Source organism: Dromiciops gliroides, chromosome 1 (genome assembly GCF_019393635.1).
Source record: "Dromiciops gliroides isolate mDroGli1 chromosome 1, mDroGli1.pri, whole genome shotgun sequence".
Lineage (NCBI taxonomy): Eukaryota > Metazoa > Chordata > Mammalia > Microbiotheria > Microbiotheriidae > Dromiciops > Dromiciops gliroides.
Window position 1 is genome coordinate 710,139,363 of NC_057861.1, and position 19,168 is coordinate 710,158,530.

At 39.0% G+C, this 19,168-nt stretch overlaps 1 protein-coding gene and 1 long non-coding RNA gene across 2 annotated transcripts in view; one reads left to right on the forward strand and one right to left on the reverse strand.

Annotated features, from left to right (window-relative positions):
* LOC122735115 overlaps window positions 1-19,168 on the forward strand; it is a 34,052-nt gene that overhangs the window by 7,900 nt on the left and 6,984 nt on the right. Inside the window, exons 2-3 of the long non-coding RNA XR_006354102.1 lie at window positions 1,908-1,996; window positions 7,221-7,247. This is a non-coding gene — a long non-coding RNA (uncharacterized LOC122735115). The remainder of the gene's footprint in view (window positions 1-1,907; window positions 1,997-7,220; window positions 7,248-19,168) is intronic.
* The window catches only part of IRAK2 (interleukin 1 receptor associated kinase 2), a 41,215-nt gene continuing 31,679 nt past the window's right edge, over window positions 9,633-19,168 (reverse strand). Inside the window, exons 10-13 of the mRNA XM_043976425.1 lie at window positions 18,074-18,136; window positions 14,725-14,925; window positions 14,127-14,406; window positions 9,633-12,001 (exon numbers count right to left, since the gene is read on the reverse strand). Coding sequence (XP_043832360.1) covers window positions 11,880-12,001; window positions 14,127-14,406; window positions 14,725-14,925; window positions 18,074-18,136 — 666 coding nt within the window. The 3' untranslated portion in view covers window positions 9,633-11,879. The remainder of the gene's footprint in view (window positions 12,002-14,126; window positions 14,407-14,724; window positions 14,926-18,073; window positions 18,137-19,168) is intronic.

Sequence of the window (19,168 nt, forward strand, 5' to 3'; positions counted from 1 at the left end):
TGGGTCCCAGAAATATGAGGAACCTTTTAGGTTCACCCTCCCCTCTGAACTGCCTTTTTTAGATATTTCTCCTAGGCCAATAAGAAAGGAGCCTTACAGCTTTAGTTCACAGAAGGATCAGATTTTATTACTTGGGAATTAATTAAACAATAAAGGTGAAACTAGTAAAAATCAAAGATAAGGAAATAGGAAAAAGAAATACAGATAAATACTCTTAACTCTAAACTTAGCCTATGCAATCCCCAGATCGTTTCCAATTAAGCTAATTCAAAGGAATTTAGGGTTTTCTGTTGTTAACTCACCAACACCTGGAAAGCCTACAGTTGCTTGCGTTCTGGAAGGGGAGAAGCCTGAGAGAGAGAGAGAGAGCGCGCTTACATTCCGGAAGAACCTCTACCTCCCTTCAGGGAGCATTCAATTTTTCCTCCTCCAAAAGGGGAGGCCCTTCAAAAACTGCCTATGGGGGCAGCTAGGTGGCGTAGTGGATAGAGCACCGGCCCTGGAGTCAGGAGGACCTGAGTTCAAATTCGGCCTCAGACACTTAACACTTACTAGCGGTGTGACCCTGGGCAAGTCACTTAACCCCAATTGCGCCCCCCCCCCCAACACACACACAAATTTACAAAAAAAAAAAAAAAACAAAACCCAAAAACTGCATATGGAGAGTTCTCCTTCTGACCTCAGTTGCATACATAACTTCAGGGTGGGCCAGGTGTGGCCCCTCCCAAATGAGTCAGCTAAAACACCAATAATTTTTACCACAATCCTCAGAACAACCCTAGGAGGTAGGTAATATGATCACTATTTTACAGTTGAGGAAGCTAAGGCAGACAGCAGTTAAGTGACTTGTCCAAGATCATTCACTAAGTATCTTAGAGTGGATTTGAACTCAGATCTTCCTGACCCTAGGCTCAGCACTCTTTCTACTGTGCCACCTAGCTGTCTTAGCAGAAAAATACCTTATAAGTCATTGGGTTGGGGGCAGCTAGGTGGCGCAGTGGATAAAGCACTGGCCTTGGATTCAGGAGGACCTGAGTTCAAATCCAGCCTCAGACACTTGACACTGGCTGTGTGACCCTGGGCAAGTCACTTAACCCTCATTGCCCCACAAAACAAACAAACAAACAAACAAAAAAAAGTCATTGGGTCAAATTCTGGATTCTTAGAGGTCAGCAAATTCCCTGGAACTCTGCTACCCCACTATTTGTCACAGGGTAGCATGTAGCTTGGCCAGTAGAGAGGAAGACCTCCTTGTGAAACAGATCCACTCAAAACCTAGTCATACTGACTGGACCCCAAGAGCTATAGCAAACTTTCTTGTTGGTCATCCAGAGTAACCTAGGGTTTGAGCCTGGGCATTTGCATAAGACTCTCCTCATAAGACTTCAGAAACAGGAAAATTCTCTAGGCACCAGCTCCTCTCCATGTCAGCCCCTCAAAGCTCTTCACTCCCTCCAGGTTCTGGAGAGTCTGGAACCATAGGTCTCCTCTCTCTAAGCCAGAAGCCAAAAGAAGGAACTCTTCTCTCCAGCTCTTGCCAAATCTTCCCCTCACTCAAACATGGGGCATTGGTTCTCCATTCCTGATTGTGCTGACTCCTGGACTGGCCCTGTCTTTCTAATTCCTAACCTTAGATGGGCCCTGCTATCTATCTACATAACTCCAAACCACCTAGAGTTACTAGGAATGATGAAATAACAGCTAGGCCTTCATGTGCTGCTTTAAGGTTTGTAAAGTGCTTTACATCTATCTCATTTTATCTTCACAATCACCCTAGGAGGTGGGTGATGCTGTTATCCCCATTTTACATATGAGAAGAGGTAGACAAAGGATGGGTGACTTGCCCAGAGTCACACAGCTAATAGACATCTGAAGCCATATTTGATTGAATTTTATTTTATTTTCAGACCTGAATTCTCTTTCTCCCCCACTGAAAAGCTAGAAAGCAATAACACGCCTCAATCAGTATTCTAAGTCCATCACTTCTCTGCTGGAGGTGAGTGCTGTGTTTCTCAAATCCTGATTGGTCATTGTGTTGATCAGAGTTCCTAAGTCTCTCAAAGTTATTTGTGTGCACACTTTGGCTTGTTCTCCTGGTTCTGCTCACTTCACTTTACATCAGTTCATACAAGTTCATGTCAGGTCTCTCTGAAACCATCTCCTTTATTATTTCTTACAGCACAATAGTATTGCATTGCATTCATATAGCATAACTTGTTCAACTATTCCCCAACTGATGGCACCCTCTCAGTTTCCAGTTATTTGCTGAGACCAGATGATAAATCATGTTTTCCTGACTCTAGCTCCAGCATTCTATCCACTATGCCACCTAGCTGCCACTCTGAGTGGGTTACTGTCAAATTCAGGGTTTCTAACTTCAGCTGGACCACCACACATTTTCATCCATTTATTCACTCTACGTCCACCCTTATATTTATCTCTTATTGATTATATTTCCCACAATATAAATTCCAAACCATAGGACCTCACCTCCAGATCTACAAAGAAGCTGCCTCCTCATCCTTCTTCCTCACTTCAAAACCTTTCTGTGTCTTTTTAGTTTCTTTACTCTCAGGAAATTAAAAAGCCCTCTTCCTGACCAATGCTCTCCTCCATCCATATTCAATCTAATTCTCTCTTCTCTTTCTCTCCTCTGTCTCTCTTTCCCTCTCCTCTCCTCTTTCTCTCTCTCTCTCCTCTTTCCCCCCCTCCCTCCCTCCTTCCTCCCATTTAATTTCTCCCCATTTATCTGTCTCATTTTAGTCATTTCTACCAATCATTCTCTCTCCATAAGAGTGAGCCTGAGTCTGAGCCCTTAGCGGCCTTTTCCATGTTATGTTTCTTTTCCTAAGCAAGTAAAAGAACACATTCCCTTCTTAAAATGGGATGTATACAAGCTTGGCACCAAATTTGTGAGTTCAAAAGGTCCAGAAATTCTGGTTCAATAGGATAGAATTGACTTGGGTGAGGGGAAGCTTCTGCACAAGAGAAGACGACCACATACAACAGGAAGAGACCAAGCCCTAGCCTAGCTGGACAGATTGCAGGGACTCTGTAGGTACAGTGCAGAGCCCAGGTAAAATGAAACAAGCCTGTTTACAAATTACTTATGTTCTGATGAGACTGAAGTCTCAGACTTGTAGGAAAGCTGAATAGTTAAAAGTTGTTACTGTATTCTGTTCTTTCTGCCAATGCATGTTTTTAAGTCTGTGTTAAGTTTCTCTTCTGTGTAAGAAATAAATACTTGCCCCATACCTGATTCATACTGAACATCCATACCATTCCCCTTCATTTAGGCAAACCCAACACAGAGCCAAAATCTACATTTTAAATAAATCATCCCCAATCCAGATTTTCTTGAAGGATAGCCAACATTGCAGAGATAACAGAATTCTTGGTACCTACTTGCATCTTGCAAGGCTTTTTTGAGAGATAACAGATCTCCTTAATTGTACACAGGGAGACAGATGATTAAGGTGATTTATGGGACAATTTAGCTCCGAGAGGAAAGATAAACTTCTGAATTTAACTCCGAGACAAAGAATCATGACAGGCAATTTTACAACCTATTGGGGGTGATTTAGAATAGATAGAATCAATTACAAAATGGAATCAGAATCAATTTGATTTTCTCAATTCTTCCCCTTAATTCATCACTTATCTATAAACTACTTCTATAATATCTTTAGCATAACAATTACCAATAGTTACCAATCATTATACTAACCTAAGTTTTTCCAGTACAGAGTACAGGTTTAGAGCAAGCTTTAACATAGCAACCAATGCAAAGTCTAAAAATAATACTACAACAGAGGGCAATAAGTGCCCATTTACCAAGGGTGGTGAACAGACCACTTCCCTGCAACCAAGTGAACCAAGAAGAGAGATTCTACCAGGGGTCACCTACAACGGGTAGTTATGTCTCAAGTATAACTTGCTGAATCTTATATAGGCCTGTCACAATTTTTCCCTGACCAGTTAACGTAAGAACAACAACATTGATTACTCATAGCACAAGCCATAGTAAGAATATCTAAAATAATGGATTAATATTAGGCAACTAAGGAAACTCATTGAATGAACATAGACACTGTAAAGGAAAAAGCCAGAGTAATACAATAATGATCATCAACATTAACTAGCATAAAGTCCCCTTGTATCCTAATAACTCACTCTTACTGCTCTTTTTTTTTTAATTTTTTTTTTTTTTAGTGAGGCAATTGGGGTTAAGTGACTTGCCCAGGGTCACACAGCTATCTTACTGCCCTTTTAATCAGCAAATTTCATCTTGGATCCCAGATGTACCATGTAGTTATCTAGAGTCTGAAAACATCTTCTCTTGGACATTCTGGAATACATATCATTCTCAGGGCAGCTCTGAAGGGGGCTCCTCTTCATTAGATTTGCCTCTCTGGTTCCAAGTCACTTGCAAAGATTCTCAAATGTTTCTGCTAAAAATTTTTGCAAAACAGATCTCAATTTAGTATACCCTCCTAAATTGTACTTTTCCAATAACTAATTCATGTAGTAAAAACCAGCTTAAACCTTATGATTCTAATCCTACTGACTACAGAGTTATAAGAAGAACATCAAGTGAGGAGCCCATAGTTCACTTGCAAATTCAGAGAATTTAAGTTTTTGCATATCCCTTGCTACTTCCATCTTTATCTAGACCCTGTACTTGATAAAGATACTACCAACAACAAGTTGAAGAATCTTAAAGAAAATATATGGAGATCTGACTTGTAAAATGAGTCCTTTTGGTTCATATTTACCAAAGTAGACATGAGTGCTTTTCTAAATTGGCATTGATTCCATTATCATTTAACTTCTTAAGACTAGCATTCGTTTATTTCATTCTTTATTTCACATTTAAGCCTCATAAAGGGAAAAACTTCAAGTTTTACTACTTATAACTATCTTATGTTAGCAAATTATTTTGCTATACCCAATAAATTAAAAACTGAGAAATCAAAAACTAAATACTTTAATACCTCTTAAATTAAATGTTAAAAGAAACCAGAAAATTTCTGGCTTATGCAGAGGGTGAACAATACAATTTTATATATAAAATCCTGTACCCAATTTTTAGAACTTGTTATTAGAGCATGCTCAAAGTCTGTATATTCCATTGGAATCCTTTGCATTTGACATATATAATTGTGTGATCTTATTGCTTTCTCAAATTTTTCCACTCCAATTAATTCCAGTTCTCCCCTTTAAGAGAATAAAATACTGATAAGGATCTAATCCTATACATTAAAACATAAATAACAACATTCTTCATAAGTACATGACCTCTATTCCTGGGTTCAACAGCTACATAATGAAGTTACTTAAAAGCTGCTAACTTTACTTCAATTGCACCAGCAACAAAAACAGGAATAAAATGTGTAACTATACCAAGTAATTAATTCCAAACTGTTCACAGAGAATAGTGTATATTTCAAACAAGCAGACTACATGTAAGTTGCATGTATTTCAGGACAAGCTCAATACACGTGTTAATCTCTAAGCAAAATTGGATTTGCCTTTGAGGTAACACATCCTCTAAGATAACTGATTGCACTGAAGTTTTTTTCTTTAAAATAAAACAGATGTTTTTTATTTCAACCTTACTAATTAACAGATTTATATCTTTGTCCCACAAACTTCTGCATTATTTTCTAATTACTCCCATGTGCCTAGTTATAAAGGATATGGAATTGATTATAAATTCAGAGTAAAAATAGTGAGATCTTCCATACCTGCATCCTATAGCAGTGTAGAGGTGCAAAAGTATCACAACAACAAAATTCATTTTATTTATACACACACTCACATTTTTAAAATTACAGCTTTACTTGCTATGGTCAGAGAGTTGCTTTGAAAGGAAGAAGCAGGGGCACTTCCAGGTAGTCAACTGCCAATGATATAAAAATGGCAGTCTTGTATTCTCATCCCCCTCTTTCAGGGTCCACAAGGATTTTATATTTTTTGCATGACAGCTAAAATATAATTTTCTGATGGCCCTTTCAGGCCAGAATTATAGTTTACTATCTTCAAATAATTCCACGTTGCAAATATATTACTATAGTTGCCATATCATAAAGAATAACCATATAACATTTTTCACATCCTTATCTCAAGAGATCAAAAACCTCTCTCAAACCCCTCTTCATAAAATTCCAGACCCCTTTTACTTTCCATAGAGTTTTTTGGTTTGTTTTTTTGTGGGGTAATGAGGGTTAGGTAACTTGCCCAGGGTCACACAACTAGTAACTGTCAAGTGTCTGAGGCCGGATTTGAACTCAGGTCCTCCTGAATTCAGGGCTGGTGCTTTATCCACTGTGCCACCTAGCTGCCCCATCCCTTTTACTTTCAAGCCCCATTTGATCAAACATTCTCTCTTCCTTTCTCAATGCATACTTCCAATGGACTTTGATTAAAGCCCTGCAAAATTGGGGTCTTCTCATTTTCCTTTGATATTTTGATCCACTGAGCACCCAAAAGACATTCCTAGCTCCTTGTTACCTCTCAAAATCTCCCTTTTACACTTACTAGTTGTGTGACCCTGGGCAAGTCATTTAACCCCAATTGCCTCACAAAAAACAAACAAAAAAATCTCCCTTTTAATTAAATTTTATTTATTTTCAAGTTGCTCCTTGACTCTTCTCTTTCAGTGAGCAAGAAGACAGCTCTTAAAATTCAAATCATACACTTGCTTTGAAATATAGCCCAAACTGACTTTCCTTCCTTTAACCTATGATCATGTGATGTTGAGTAGCTCTCATGTACATCCATGGTGATGCTCCTAAGTTTATCTATACCCTTCTCATGTCATCTAGGGCAGAAAACATAGATATACCACTTAATTCCTGGCAGGAATTGATTTTAAAAAGAGTTAATAATTTCTGTATCACATAGTTTCAGTGGTTCTAGTCCCAAATCCCACCTAGAAATTTCACATAATCTATTATAAAAATGGTTAGGAGTCTTGTTTTCTTCTTGACAAGTTATTCAAAATCTATAATTAATATCCATATCAGAATCAGTGAGTCTAATATAATTTACAGAAAAATTTATAATTGCAAAACACACATGAATTTGAATATTTCTTTCTATATTGATTAGTATTTAATTTTAATTTGTAAAATTTGCAAGCATCTAATTAAATGTTCTAATAAAACTTATTTATTTTCTGGTTGTTCCCTGATTTACAAAATTTTTTCTCTTTTTAGGAGGGAACAGGAAAAAGTTAATAACAAGTAAGTAGTTCCCAATGCCACATCTATTTAAAAGGTAAGCTGTAACCTATTTTTTTCTTCACTTTGAAACTTTACTGATACCACTTTAAAATGAGTTTCCTTTGAATCAGTGAAATGACCTCCTTCTCTTAGCTATAAAACAATAATCTGTCACTCTCCAGGCAAAGAGTTATAAGAGATCTAAGTGTTATTTCCTCTGTAACTTTCACTTTTTAAATTCTCCCTTAAAAAAAACAAATGTTCTTACAGAGTTAAAACTCATTAAAATATTTCAGCATTTATAAAAACATCTGACCCACATTTTAGAAATTCACAGTAGAGAATTTACATTTTAGTCATAAACTCAGTTTCTAATTAGTTTATGATGTCACATATTTCCTGTAAATTATCTTTGTTTCTCTTGTCTGCCTCCTTGACTTAGCTGGAATCAGGGAGAGAGAGAAAGAGATTCATTCTTTAAGAAGGAAAAAACAATTTCCACTAACCAAGCCCCAAGGAAAAGTTAACTTTGACTAATAAACATAGCTAATATGACAAGATGACACAAAAATACTAAGTAAAATTAGAGTACACAAAGGAAAGTCCCCTATTTAGGTCAAATTCTGGGAGATAGATATATAATATTTGCTCTAATTTTAGTCACCCCCAATTAATGACTGGGAAGATCTTGTTTTCAGGCCTCCCTGACCCCTTTCAAAATTTCACACATACCCTTCCTAGCTTGAACCAGGAACCCCCCTTTGAAGGAGGAAATATTCCTTCAGTAACCCTCCTGGTTCCCTTGCAATAATGAAGAGTCCCCCATGAAAAATAAAAATTCTCTCAGCATTCAGTATTGCCTGAAAAGATATTGATGCCTCAGGGGGACTTTCCTATTCCACCTTTGGCCAGTCTGTCACACCTGAAAACAGAGAGGAAAACCAACAAACAGCTCCAGCTTCCCCAACAGTGTAGGGACTTACCTGACTTGGAAGAGATTGAGGTCAGATTCCTGGTTGTAGTCCTTCATGGAAAAAAGCCTCAGGTAGCAAATTCCACCAGTGATCTCTATTTCAGGGACTGTTCTCCCCCTTATGTCCCTTCATGGTTGCCAGCTATTACAATTAAAATTAAGGTAAACTGGGGCACAAAATTCCAAGCACATTCAATTTATTAGTAAGGCTAGCAACTGCCAATAAAAGGGATCTCTCAACTCCTCAGTTAGCCAAAAGATCATGAGGTCAGGCTTACTAGCCTTCATATAGTTTTGGGAAGTAAAAGAGAACAAAGAACAGTATGATTTGTTACGAAGTCTGAAGTATCATAGATGATGGAAAACAACATGATTGGATGGAAGTCTGGAATGTAGGTCTAGCAACAACACCTCTTTCAATATTGTTGCTATGGAAAGCTCATTAATGGTGTCCACCTTGATGGAAAACAGTCCAGATTTTCTTGAAGGACAATCAACATTGCAGAGATAATAGAATTCTTGGCACCCACCTGCATCTTGTAAGCCTTGTTAGCAAGATAACAGGTCTCCCTTAATTGTATGTGGGGAGCCAGACAATATATTTGTTTGGATTAAAGTGATTTATGGGACAACTTAGTTCAGAGAGGAAAGCTGAACTTTTGAACTTAACTCAGAGAGAAAGCAGCATGGCTTAGGCAATTATAGAATCCATTACAAAATAGAATCAGGATCAGTTTGATTTTTTCATCTAACAAGACAACACCAGACCATGAAAATCTTTTGTTCCACAGAGTTTCAAACAAACATAAAGATGAGTGATGTGCTTTTCTTTTGCAAAAAAACACAAAAGTTCTATATTTCTTCACCTGTTTCCATGATGACAACTAGTTGTCAGTAGTTTGTTACCTAGTAGATACTTTCAGAAAATTAAACAATCTACCCCTTCGTGGGGTAAAAAAGTAACTGCTATTTCAAATAAAATCTTATTCTGGAGAGAGCATTTTGAAAACAAAAGTTTGGAAATGTTTCATTTTCACATGACTTTGTTGCCAAAAAATGATATGAATGTGTCACTTGAAAAACTCCTATCTAAACACTTGGAAACAAAATTCTACAGCCTGTTAAAAATATATAAGTTCAACACTTTCCAGCTAGTTTGTAAAAACAAAACAAAACAAATTACACAAAAATAGACATTTACTAACTGAACATTATTACAAGAATTTTCTGGGTTTTTTTCAGTTTTGGAGAGAAGAGGTAGGAAGTGAGAAAACCAGCAAAATATTTGACCCCAAAAAAAGAAAGAAAAGAGGATCACAGGAGGGTTTTTTGTTGTGTGGTTTGTTTTTTTTTAAAGAGCTCATGTAAAACAACATAAGTAAGGCCAGAGGAAATGCAGACAAGCAGAACATCTTTGAAAGCTGCATGTCAGTTTTATTACAGCCTTAGAAGTAAAAGCAATCTCTATGTTACAGAAATGCATAGTTTCATATACAGCCCTCTCTTTCTATTCTATTTTGTATGTGGAAATGCCCTTTTTATTTGGTGTTTTTAAGTTCAGAATTGAAAAAAAGAAAATGATAAAAGTTCTATATTCATTTCAACAAAAACCTTTGCCTGATTGGTAGATAGGACTGAAAACTAAGTGTTATGATTCAGTAAGGGCAGTCAATGACAGATTTCTTCCAATTTGATGTACATATCTTTATGAGGTATCTTTTTCAGCCATGGTAACCATCAATACCACAAATCAAATAAACTGAAATTAGAACAAGCCTTTCAAATTAATGTATCACAAAGTGCTAAATCAAGATCTTTAAAAACAATTAAGCACATTTAACCATTTATATTATTATATTAAATATACATTTTATGTCATTAGAGTTAGGTACCAAATTTGAATGTACACTATTTGAAGTTGTAATTATGTAAAATTTAGTCATTGGTCCTAACACTCTGGAAATATTCTGTACAAATTCAAATAATGTGACCATTCCACAGGATTCTTTATTTGTACTAGTGAAGATACACACACACACACACACACACACACACATATATATATATAATTGTATTATGTTTATAATAATTTTAGTGAGAAAAAATTTTATACCAGAAATTTCTTAAAATTTAAATATTTATTTCATTCTATCTCATCCTTTTAAGTTTTTTGCATAATGTTTTATACTCCACATAATATATTAATAGTTATACATGTATACAACTTATCAATAAATACAAGGGGGCAACTAGGTGGTGCAGTAGATAGAGTACTAGCACTGGAGTCAGGAGGACCTGAGTTTAAATCTGACCTCAGACACTTGACACTTACTAGCTGTGTGATCCTGGGCAAGTCACTTAACACCAATTGCCTCACCAAAAAAAAAAAAAAGAAGAGGAAGAAGAAATAAATAAATAAATACAAATATATTGGGGAGCTCAAAATTTTTGCTGAGAGGAATGTATAAGTGAAACAACTTGAGGATCACTGTCTTAGAGTGATATTTAGGGCACTGAGGACTCAAGTGACTTCCCGGCCTGACTTGAATGAGCCAAGCTCTTCCTCACCTAAAGGTTAGCCCTCTCTCCACCACACTCCAATGCCTATCAGAACATTATGTATCAAAATGTTGCAAAAGTCAGTAAATACATTAGAATCCTAGAATGGCAGAAATGGAAAAGACTTTAGAGATGAGCAACTCTTACTCCTTCAAACCCAGGGCTTCTGACTCTAAATCTGAGTAACACATATTATTCTCAAAATAAAAATTCTTTATTAGAATATGTAGCTTAGAAAAAGAAGGGGGAAATGCATTTTCCCTCCTTAGCCTCAGTGATCTTCCTTTGGAGCAGAGGTAGAAGGATAATACATTGCACAGGTCAAAGCTAATGGCAAATAATAAATATTTGATTCATTTCCAGCAAAAGAGGCTGGGCTCTAAAGTATTCACACCTCCCATATAGTGGGGTGGGGCTCCTAAGGTGTTCATACCCTCCTGTAATGGGTGCAGCCTCGAAGTGTTCACACCTCTCCTGTAGAGGGCTTAGGTGTCCAAACCTCCCATGTAGTAAGGGATCAGGTGCCTTACAGATGAGAGCCAGCAATAGTGAATGCTTTTTAACACAGACTTAAAAGACAGCATGATTGGTTTTGCCCAGCTTGAATGCAAAGTTCAGCAGAGTCCTAAATGTCCTAAAATCAGTGCTCAGTCAGTTCTTCTGTTCAGGTGCTCCAGGAAGTCTCTTTAGATCAAGTTCAGGGCTATTTTTGAGGCTTTAAAAATAAACTCTGGACTTCTGACTCACCAAGAGGCACAATGATTAGTGATAGTCAAACTCAGATTGAACTGGACAGTGTTCTTTGGTACAGAGAACTATTCCAAGGGCTTGATAATGTGTTTCATAGTTTCCTTCTCCCTTCAAGGGCTCCTTCAAGCATTCCGTTTCCCTTATTTTTGAACTGAAGCTCGAAGCTCAGACTTCAGATGGTGGATGGCTAATAGACCTGGTAGATTATTATGTCTATAAAAGCAGAGGCTTTATCTCATCCATGAAAAGTATCCTCTCACCCACTCTTATGTCCTGAAAGCCTTTATTCCCAAAGAACTGATATATTTCCATCTTGTCTCTTGTTTTGACTAAATTTTTCCAATGTTAATTAGGTATCTCCCCCACCTAATTTATGGTTCAAAAGATCCAAATAGTTCCTCAGTGTTTAACTTTTCTTCTTCATAGAGCAAAATATTTTCCATCAATTTCTTCTTGGCATCATTGATTTCAACTTCCCAAGAATTTTCTGTTGCTATCATCAAAGGGATATGAGTTGGAACAAAGGAAGGGAAAATGTACATTTTTAAGATTCACTAGTTAAGTCACACTTCCCCTTCCCCCCACCTCAAAGATTCTCAAGACTCAAGATCATCAAATTTCAGAGTGAGAAGAGACCCCAGTGGCCTTCCAGTCTAACCCATACGTGAATAAGGATGTCTCCTCCAACATTCTCAATATGTGGTCCCCCAGCCTTTGCCTGAGGAAAACTCCCTCCCTCCCAAGGTAGTCCATTCCTCCCTCTTGGAATAGTTATTATTCTTAGGAAGATTTTCATTAGAATAAGGCAAATTCTTCCTTTCTGTAATTTCTGTCCACTGGTCCTATTCCACCCTCTGGGGCCAAGAAAAACAAATCTGATCCTCTTCCCACATGACAGTCCTTCAACTATTTGAAGACAGCTACCAGGTACTCCCTCACCTCCACCATCCCTACCCCACCTATCTTCTCTTGTCGAAATTCAGCCTCCCCACTTTCTTCAGCCAGTCTTCATGAAGCATGAACACATGGCTATTCCCCATCCCATCTGCCCTCCTCCAGACACTCTGCAGTTCATAAAGAACCTTCCTAAAACATGGCGCCTGGAACACAACACTGAATACGTCAGCTGTGATCTGGCCAGGATACCCCACTGCCTAACAAGTGAAATACAGAATAAATACACTCAGCCTAAAGAAGAGAAGACTTAGTGGGAACATGAAAACTGTCTTCAAATACTTGAAGGGCTGTCATAAGGAAGACAGACTGGGATTATTCTTCATGTTCCCAGAGGGCAGAATTAGGAGGCTTGGCTAAAAGATGAAGAGAAAAGTGGGTTTCATCTGGATATAAGGAAAAACTTCCAAACAATTAAATCTGGCCCAAAGTGGAATGAGCTACCTCCCTGTAACTGGACAGTTTCTTTTCTTTTTTTTTTTTTAGTGAGGCAATTGGGGTTAAGTGACTTGCCCAGGGTCACACAGCTAGTGTCAAGTGTCTGAGGCCGGATTTGAACTCAGGTCCTCCTGAGTAAAGGGCCGGTGCTCTATCCACTGTGCCACCTAGCTGCCCCAACTGGACAGGTTCTAATCCCTCTAGTTGCTAGTATCCTAGCCACACCCCTTCCCAAATTACCTTGTATCTATTTTGTGTATATACATATACATATGCATATGTGTGTATGTATATATGTGTATAAGTATATATGTATCTAAATATATGTGTATGTGTGTATATGCGCATGAATGTGTATCTGTGTATGTATGTGTGTATATGTGTGTGTATATATGTACACACACACACACACACACACACACACACACACACACACACACACAGTGTCCCAAAAGTCTTAGTGCAGTTTGAAGCTTTGATAACTTAAAATCTTTAGCATTAGTACTTATTTTTTTCTGACATGTGCCAGATAAGATCACTGATTCTATTACATTTACTAGATAGAAAATGTGATAGGCCAAAAAGTTAAAAATTAAGTTGGATCTAAATGTAGACCTAATTATTGCCTAATTTAGATGAACTTCCCTCCAGAGGAGGAGCCACTGTTAGGGTTTCTCCTTTGGGCTAAGGCATAGAACACTACTGGTAAAAATGGTACTGTCATCTGGGCCATAAAAGACATTCAGCCATGATCAGCCATCAACACCTTAGCAAGAATTAGTTTATCTAATTTAACTGATTACATAGAAGGGCCCTGATGGTAATGGATCAAAGAGGAGTTATTTTTCATAGTGGGGAAGAGAGAAGAAAAAAGGATCAGAGAATGGTTCAATAGTAGATGGATGCCCAGAGGTTGAGTTATACTAGGCAGCCCACAGGCATAAGTATCAGAGCCCTGGAAGCATGTGAAGGGGAGGAAATTTAATTTTTTTGAAAAAAGTAAGGCATCAAAATGAAAAGGGAGAAGGACTCAAGACAAACTCTTCAGCCCCACCATTTTACCACCTAAAGACCCAACTCCTGACCTCTTGGAAATGCTAGCAGAGGTGGTATGGGGACATGCTGCAAGGTAGCGGGAAATTCTACAAACCTCCCTTCCCCCTGAATCTGGAGCCAGGGAAAGTGTGTGATCCTGAGGTGGGGAAGGAGGGGAGAAAGGATCTTACCATCTTGAGGATGTAAAGCAGCAAGACACATTGAAGAGTCAGCCTCTACCCCATTGGCCAGACACCTTCCTTCCCTATACCCTGGTTGGGATGATGAGGACCCTGCTCCTGCCCAGAGTCCATTCTGATCACGGTCATCTGAAGAAGAGACTTCTGTGCTAAGATTGTCAACATCATCAGTCTCCTCTGGGGTATTCACTGATGACCTCTTCAATTCCAAGCTGCTGTTGGGGCTGAGGAGTCTGATTTGTTGATCCAACTCTGCCACAGTAGCACACACCTGTGAGGGAGGAGATGCATTCTGCAGTCAGTTCCTCTTGATAAAGGAGAAATCATGTGATAGAGTGAAAAGAATCACAGCTTTGGAAGTCAGAAGACCTAAGCTCTGGTCCCAGCTCTGCTGTATGTGAGCTCAGACAAGTCATTTAGTCTCACTAGCCTCAGTTTCCATATTTGTAAAGATGGGATTTGCCTTTTCTGACTCCGAGTTATTATGAGGATCAAATAAGATAATGGATATTTAGGGCCCTGCTTGCCTCACCAGCTCATTTATCCAGCTGGTTAAGAGCATGATTTTTGGGGAGGAAACCCAACGTACCTGAGTCACACTGGGGGGCTTTTTCTGCAGGCAGAAGTACATAGCTGTGGCAAAGTCTATAGCACAGTTCTCTGGTAAGTGCCCAGCTTTGACATCCTGGTATTTCTGGCAGATCTCCTTTGCAGCTAGTTTCTCCACACCTTTGTTCTTGGAGCACAGTAGGGCTTTAGTGCTCAGGATTTCACTGATGAGTAAGTCCTTCTGTGAAAGGATGCCATCTTTACATGAACTAATAATGCTTAACCACAAGCTCCCCCCAAGCCATCTGCAATAAGAACTTTTATACTTTTTTGGACTGTGGAATACTTTTTTTTCAAAGAGCAATTCATGGGGCAGCTAGGTGGCACAGTAGATAGAACACCGGCCCTGGATTCAGGAGGACCTGAGTTCAAATCCGGCCTCAGTCACTTGACACATTACTAGCTGTGTGACCCTGGGCAAGTCACTTAACCCCAATTGCCTCACAAAAAAAAAAACAAACACAAAAAACAAACAAACAAAAGAACAATTTGGAAACTATGCCCAAAGGACTATAAAACAAAGAGAAATTCATGGAAACTTGATATCATGGGAAAACAAATATCATCAATTTTCCACTTATACAACCCTTTTATTGGTCACTTCTTGGCCCAGTCCTTCATTTGCCCTTGGGAACAAATTCAACACTATAGGGTAAAGAGAAAAGTAAAAATTGGATATAGAAGTACAAGAGGGGCAGCTAGGTGCCACAGTGGATAGAGCACTGGCCCTGGAGTCAGGAGTACCTGAGTTCAAATCTGGCCTCAGACACTTAACACTTACTAGCTGTGTGACCCTGGGCAAGTCACTTAACCCCAACTGCCTCACTAATAAAAAAAAAATTAAAAATTAAAAAAAAATAAGTACAAGAGAGGACATTTAAAAATAATATCCCCTCACCAATATAAAATGTAGAGAGAAATTCAAATATTTCACAAAAATTCAGAAAACTAATCTCTACTTACCAAATACCCCATCAAACCCTAGCGGTCCCATTTCAGAACCTGGTAAGAAAACCCCTGGTCTAGACAATGAGAGATTTCTGTTTGGCCACTAGCCACATCCTCATCCTCCCACTTTGTAGTCTGGGTCAAATGGGTAACAACTCTTCCTATTTAGGTGAAGAAAGAGCTGCTTCCTGCTTATAGCCCTGACACAGAAGAGTTTTGGTCCCACAAAGAAGGAAATTGCCTATTCTACAGTTGTATGATGCAACATACGCCTTATAAGAAATTACCTACTCCAGTGGGGAAAGGAGGGGAGGAAGGGGGAGGAGGGGGAATGAAACTACTCAGAATGATAAAGTCTGTAAAGACCAGAGAAATATTGTTGACATTGGAGTAACCCATAACACCATAAAGTGCTGACCTTTGAAAAGGAAGGCTGAGTCACTAAAGCAGGGGCTTTTGAATTAGCTGTTCACCCAGGAAAGGGGATACATTTGCCCAGCTTCTTCAAACTCATCACAGTAATAGGGAAACCCAAGAAAAACCAAGAAAGGGTAGAGAACAGATTTAACTGTGACTTATTGTGCTGACATAGTTTGGTATGGGATGGCCTTGAGCAAGGGTATTTAGGAATCAATCCATCCATAAACACTTAAAATCACCTACTATGTTCCAGGCACCAGTGATAGGCACTGTGAATACAATGAAAACAAACTCTCTTGAGGAGCTTCTGTACTGTAGAAGAAGGTAATGAGTGGACATAAGTAGAAACAAAACTGAAGGGAAGAATAGGTGATGACTATTGCTCAGAGATACGTCTGGTCACTATCCTGCTGCTGCCCTTGGGCAGAAATGGGTTTCTGCCAGAGGGGGAGGACACAGCGGTAGCTGAGCAGATGAACATTTTCGGATTTTGTGGGCTCTATTGGAATTGGGAATTGTGGGTATTGTGACACATGCTGCTCCCTTCTCTCCTCTAACTTCTTCAGAACTGTGGCTATGCTTGGTACCAACTCTCTAGTTGAAAGTCAAGTCAAAGGGGCAGCTAGATGGCGCAGTGGATAGAGCACCGGCCCTGGATTCAGGAGTACCTGAGTTCAAATCCGGCCTCAGACACTTAACACTTACTAGCTGTGTAACCCTGGGCAAGTCACTTAACCCCAATTGCCTCACTAAAAAAAAAAAAAAGTCAAGTCACCAGAAGGGTGAGTCTGTGAAAACACAGTCATTCAGAAACAGCCAAGGCTACATATGTGACTAAGACTGCCCAAGGTTTCCAATGACATGTCTGAGAGCCCCAGACAGAATACACATTCTCCCTCCCAGACCTGGCTAAGGTACAAAAGTTATTAATGACTCATCAGAAAAAGCTCAAAACCCTTAAACTCAAGGAGGGACTAACACACACACCCAACTGGGTGGAGTAATCTATTTAATCTGGGCAGTAAATGAGTCTAACACTCATCAGAATTGGTTTAAAGACCTCAATCTCATTAGAATTGGCTCAAGGAGGGAATAATGTACAGACTCAACTAGGTGGAGTAATCTCTCTAACCCTGCAGGAAAATAGGAGGGGAAGGGAATAAAGAGAGAGGGGCAAAAGAAGGAAGGGCTGAGTGGGAGAGGGGACAGACAGAAGCAAATCAATTTTCAAGAGTGATAGGATAAAAGAAGATGGATAATAGAATAAATATCATGGGGAAGGGAATAGGTTGGAAGGGGAACAGTTAACAATAGTAATCATGAAAAAGAGAAAAGGGGGAAAATTGTACAAAAAATATTTATAGCAACTCTTGGTGGAGGCTAAGAATTGAGAATCAAGAGAATGTCCATCAATTGAGGAATGATGGGAAAAGCTGTGCTATATGATTGTAGTGGAATGGTCTTGTGCTACAGGAAATGACAAACAGAATGATCCCCTAAAAAACCTGTAAAGACGAATGAACATCGATGTATAGTGAAGTGAGCAGAGCTGGGAGGACATTGTGCATAGTGACTGCAGTATTGTTCAATGAGCAATTGTGAATGACTTTACTCTCAACAGTGCAATGATCCAAGATAATCCCAAGGAACTAATGAGGAAGCTTACTATGCACACCTATAGAAAGAACTGATAAAAAGAACACTTGTGGATTGTACATATATAACCTGGTTGCGATCTTGTGGAGGCAGGAGGAAAGGGAGGGAGGGAAGGAGAAAAATTCGGAACTCTAAATCTTATGAAAATGAATGTTGAAAACTACTCTTAGATGTAACTAGAAAAAATAAAATAAATGTTTGTTGCTAAAAAAAAAAACGGTTATTAATGGGCCCAAAGGGAGATGTATCCCCATGAACTTGGCCTTGTTAGTACAGAACCTTAATCAGCTGAATCAGTGCCTTACCAGATAAACTGGAGTTCTCTCTTTATCCATCGCTGGGATACCAGTCAGAATCTCTGCTAACACCTGGAAAGAACATTTTATTAGGGTCTTGAGTGTATTTATATACATGGCTAAGAGAATTACCATTTATTCATAATGATACTATCTCATATCTGGAAAGTACTTCAGCCTCTGGGGGGGGGGGTGTTGTGTTCCTCTGTTTTATTGATGTAAACAATTAGAGATATAAATTTCCCCCAAAGTATGTGTGTTTTTTTGTTTGTTTATTTGTTTTTTGGGGTTTTTGGTGAGGCAATTGGGGTTAAGTGACTTGCCCAGGGTTACACAGCTAGTAAGTGTTAAGTGTCTGAGGCTGCATTTGAACTGAGGTCCTCCTGAATCCAGGGTCCATGCTCTATCCACTGAGCCACCTAGCTGCCCCAGAGGATTGACTTTGTTTTTTTGGTTTTTGCAGGGCAATGTGGGTTAAGTGACTTGCCCAGGGTCACACAGCTAGTAAGTGTTATGTGTCTGAGGCTGAATTTGAACTCAGGTCCTCCTGAATCCAAGGCCGGTGCTCTATCCACTGTGCCACCTAGCTGCCCCTTTGTGTGTGTGTTTTGTTTTTTGTTTTTTGTTTTTTAAGTGAGGCAATTGGGGTTAAGTGACTTGCCCAGGGTCACACAGCTAGTAAGTATTAAGTGTCTGAGGCCGGATTTGAACTCAGGTACTCCTGACTCCAGGGCCGGTGCTCTATCCACTGCGCCATCTAGCCGCCCCAATGTGTGTGTTTTTTAAAGCAGTTTCCAATCAGTTACTGAATTTACATTTATCTCCAATATCCTATAGTGGGTTTTAGGTGGTCTGGTTATCATTACTTCCATTTTCCAGGTGAGATAATTGGCAACACTATCATGCAGACCTCAGCTACTACCAAGACAGTCCCTAAAAGGTTTTGTAACCACTCTTCTCTCCCTATAGTCCACAGGGTTATAAAGAGTTAGAGACAACTAACAACATTAACTCCAATCCATACTGAATATCACTCCCAGACCCATCTCTTTTATTTTTTATTTTTTGAGTACCCAAGGCTTTATTAACGACTCGACATGGCCA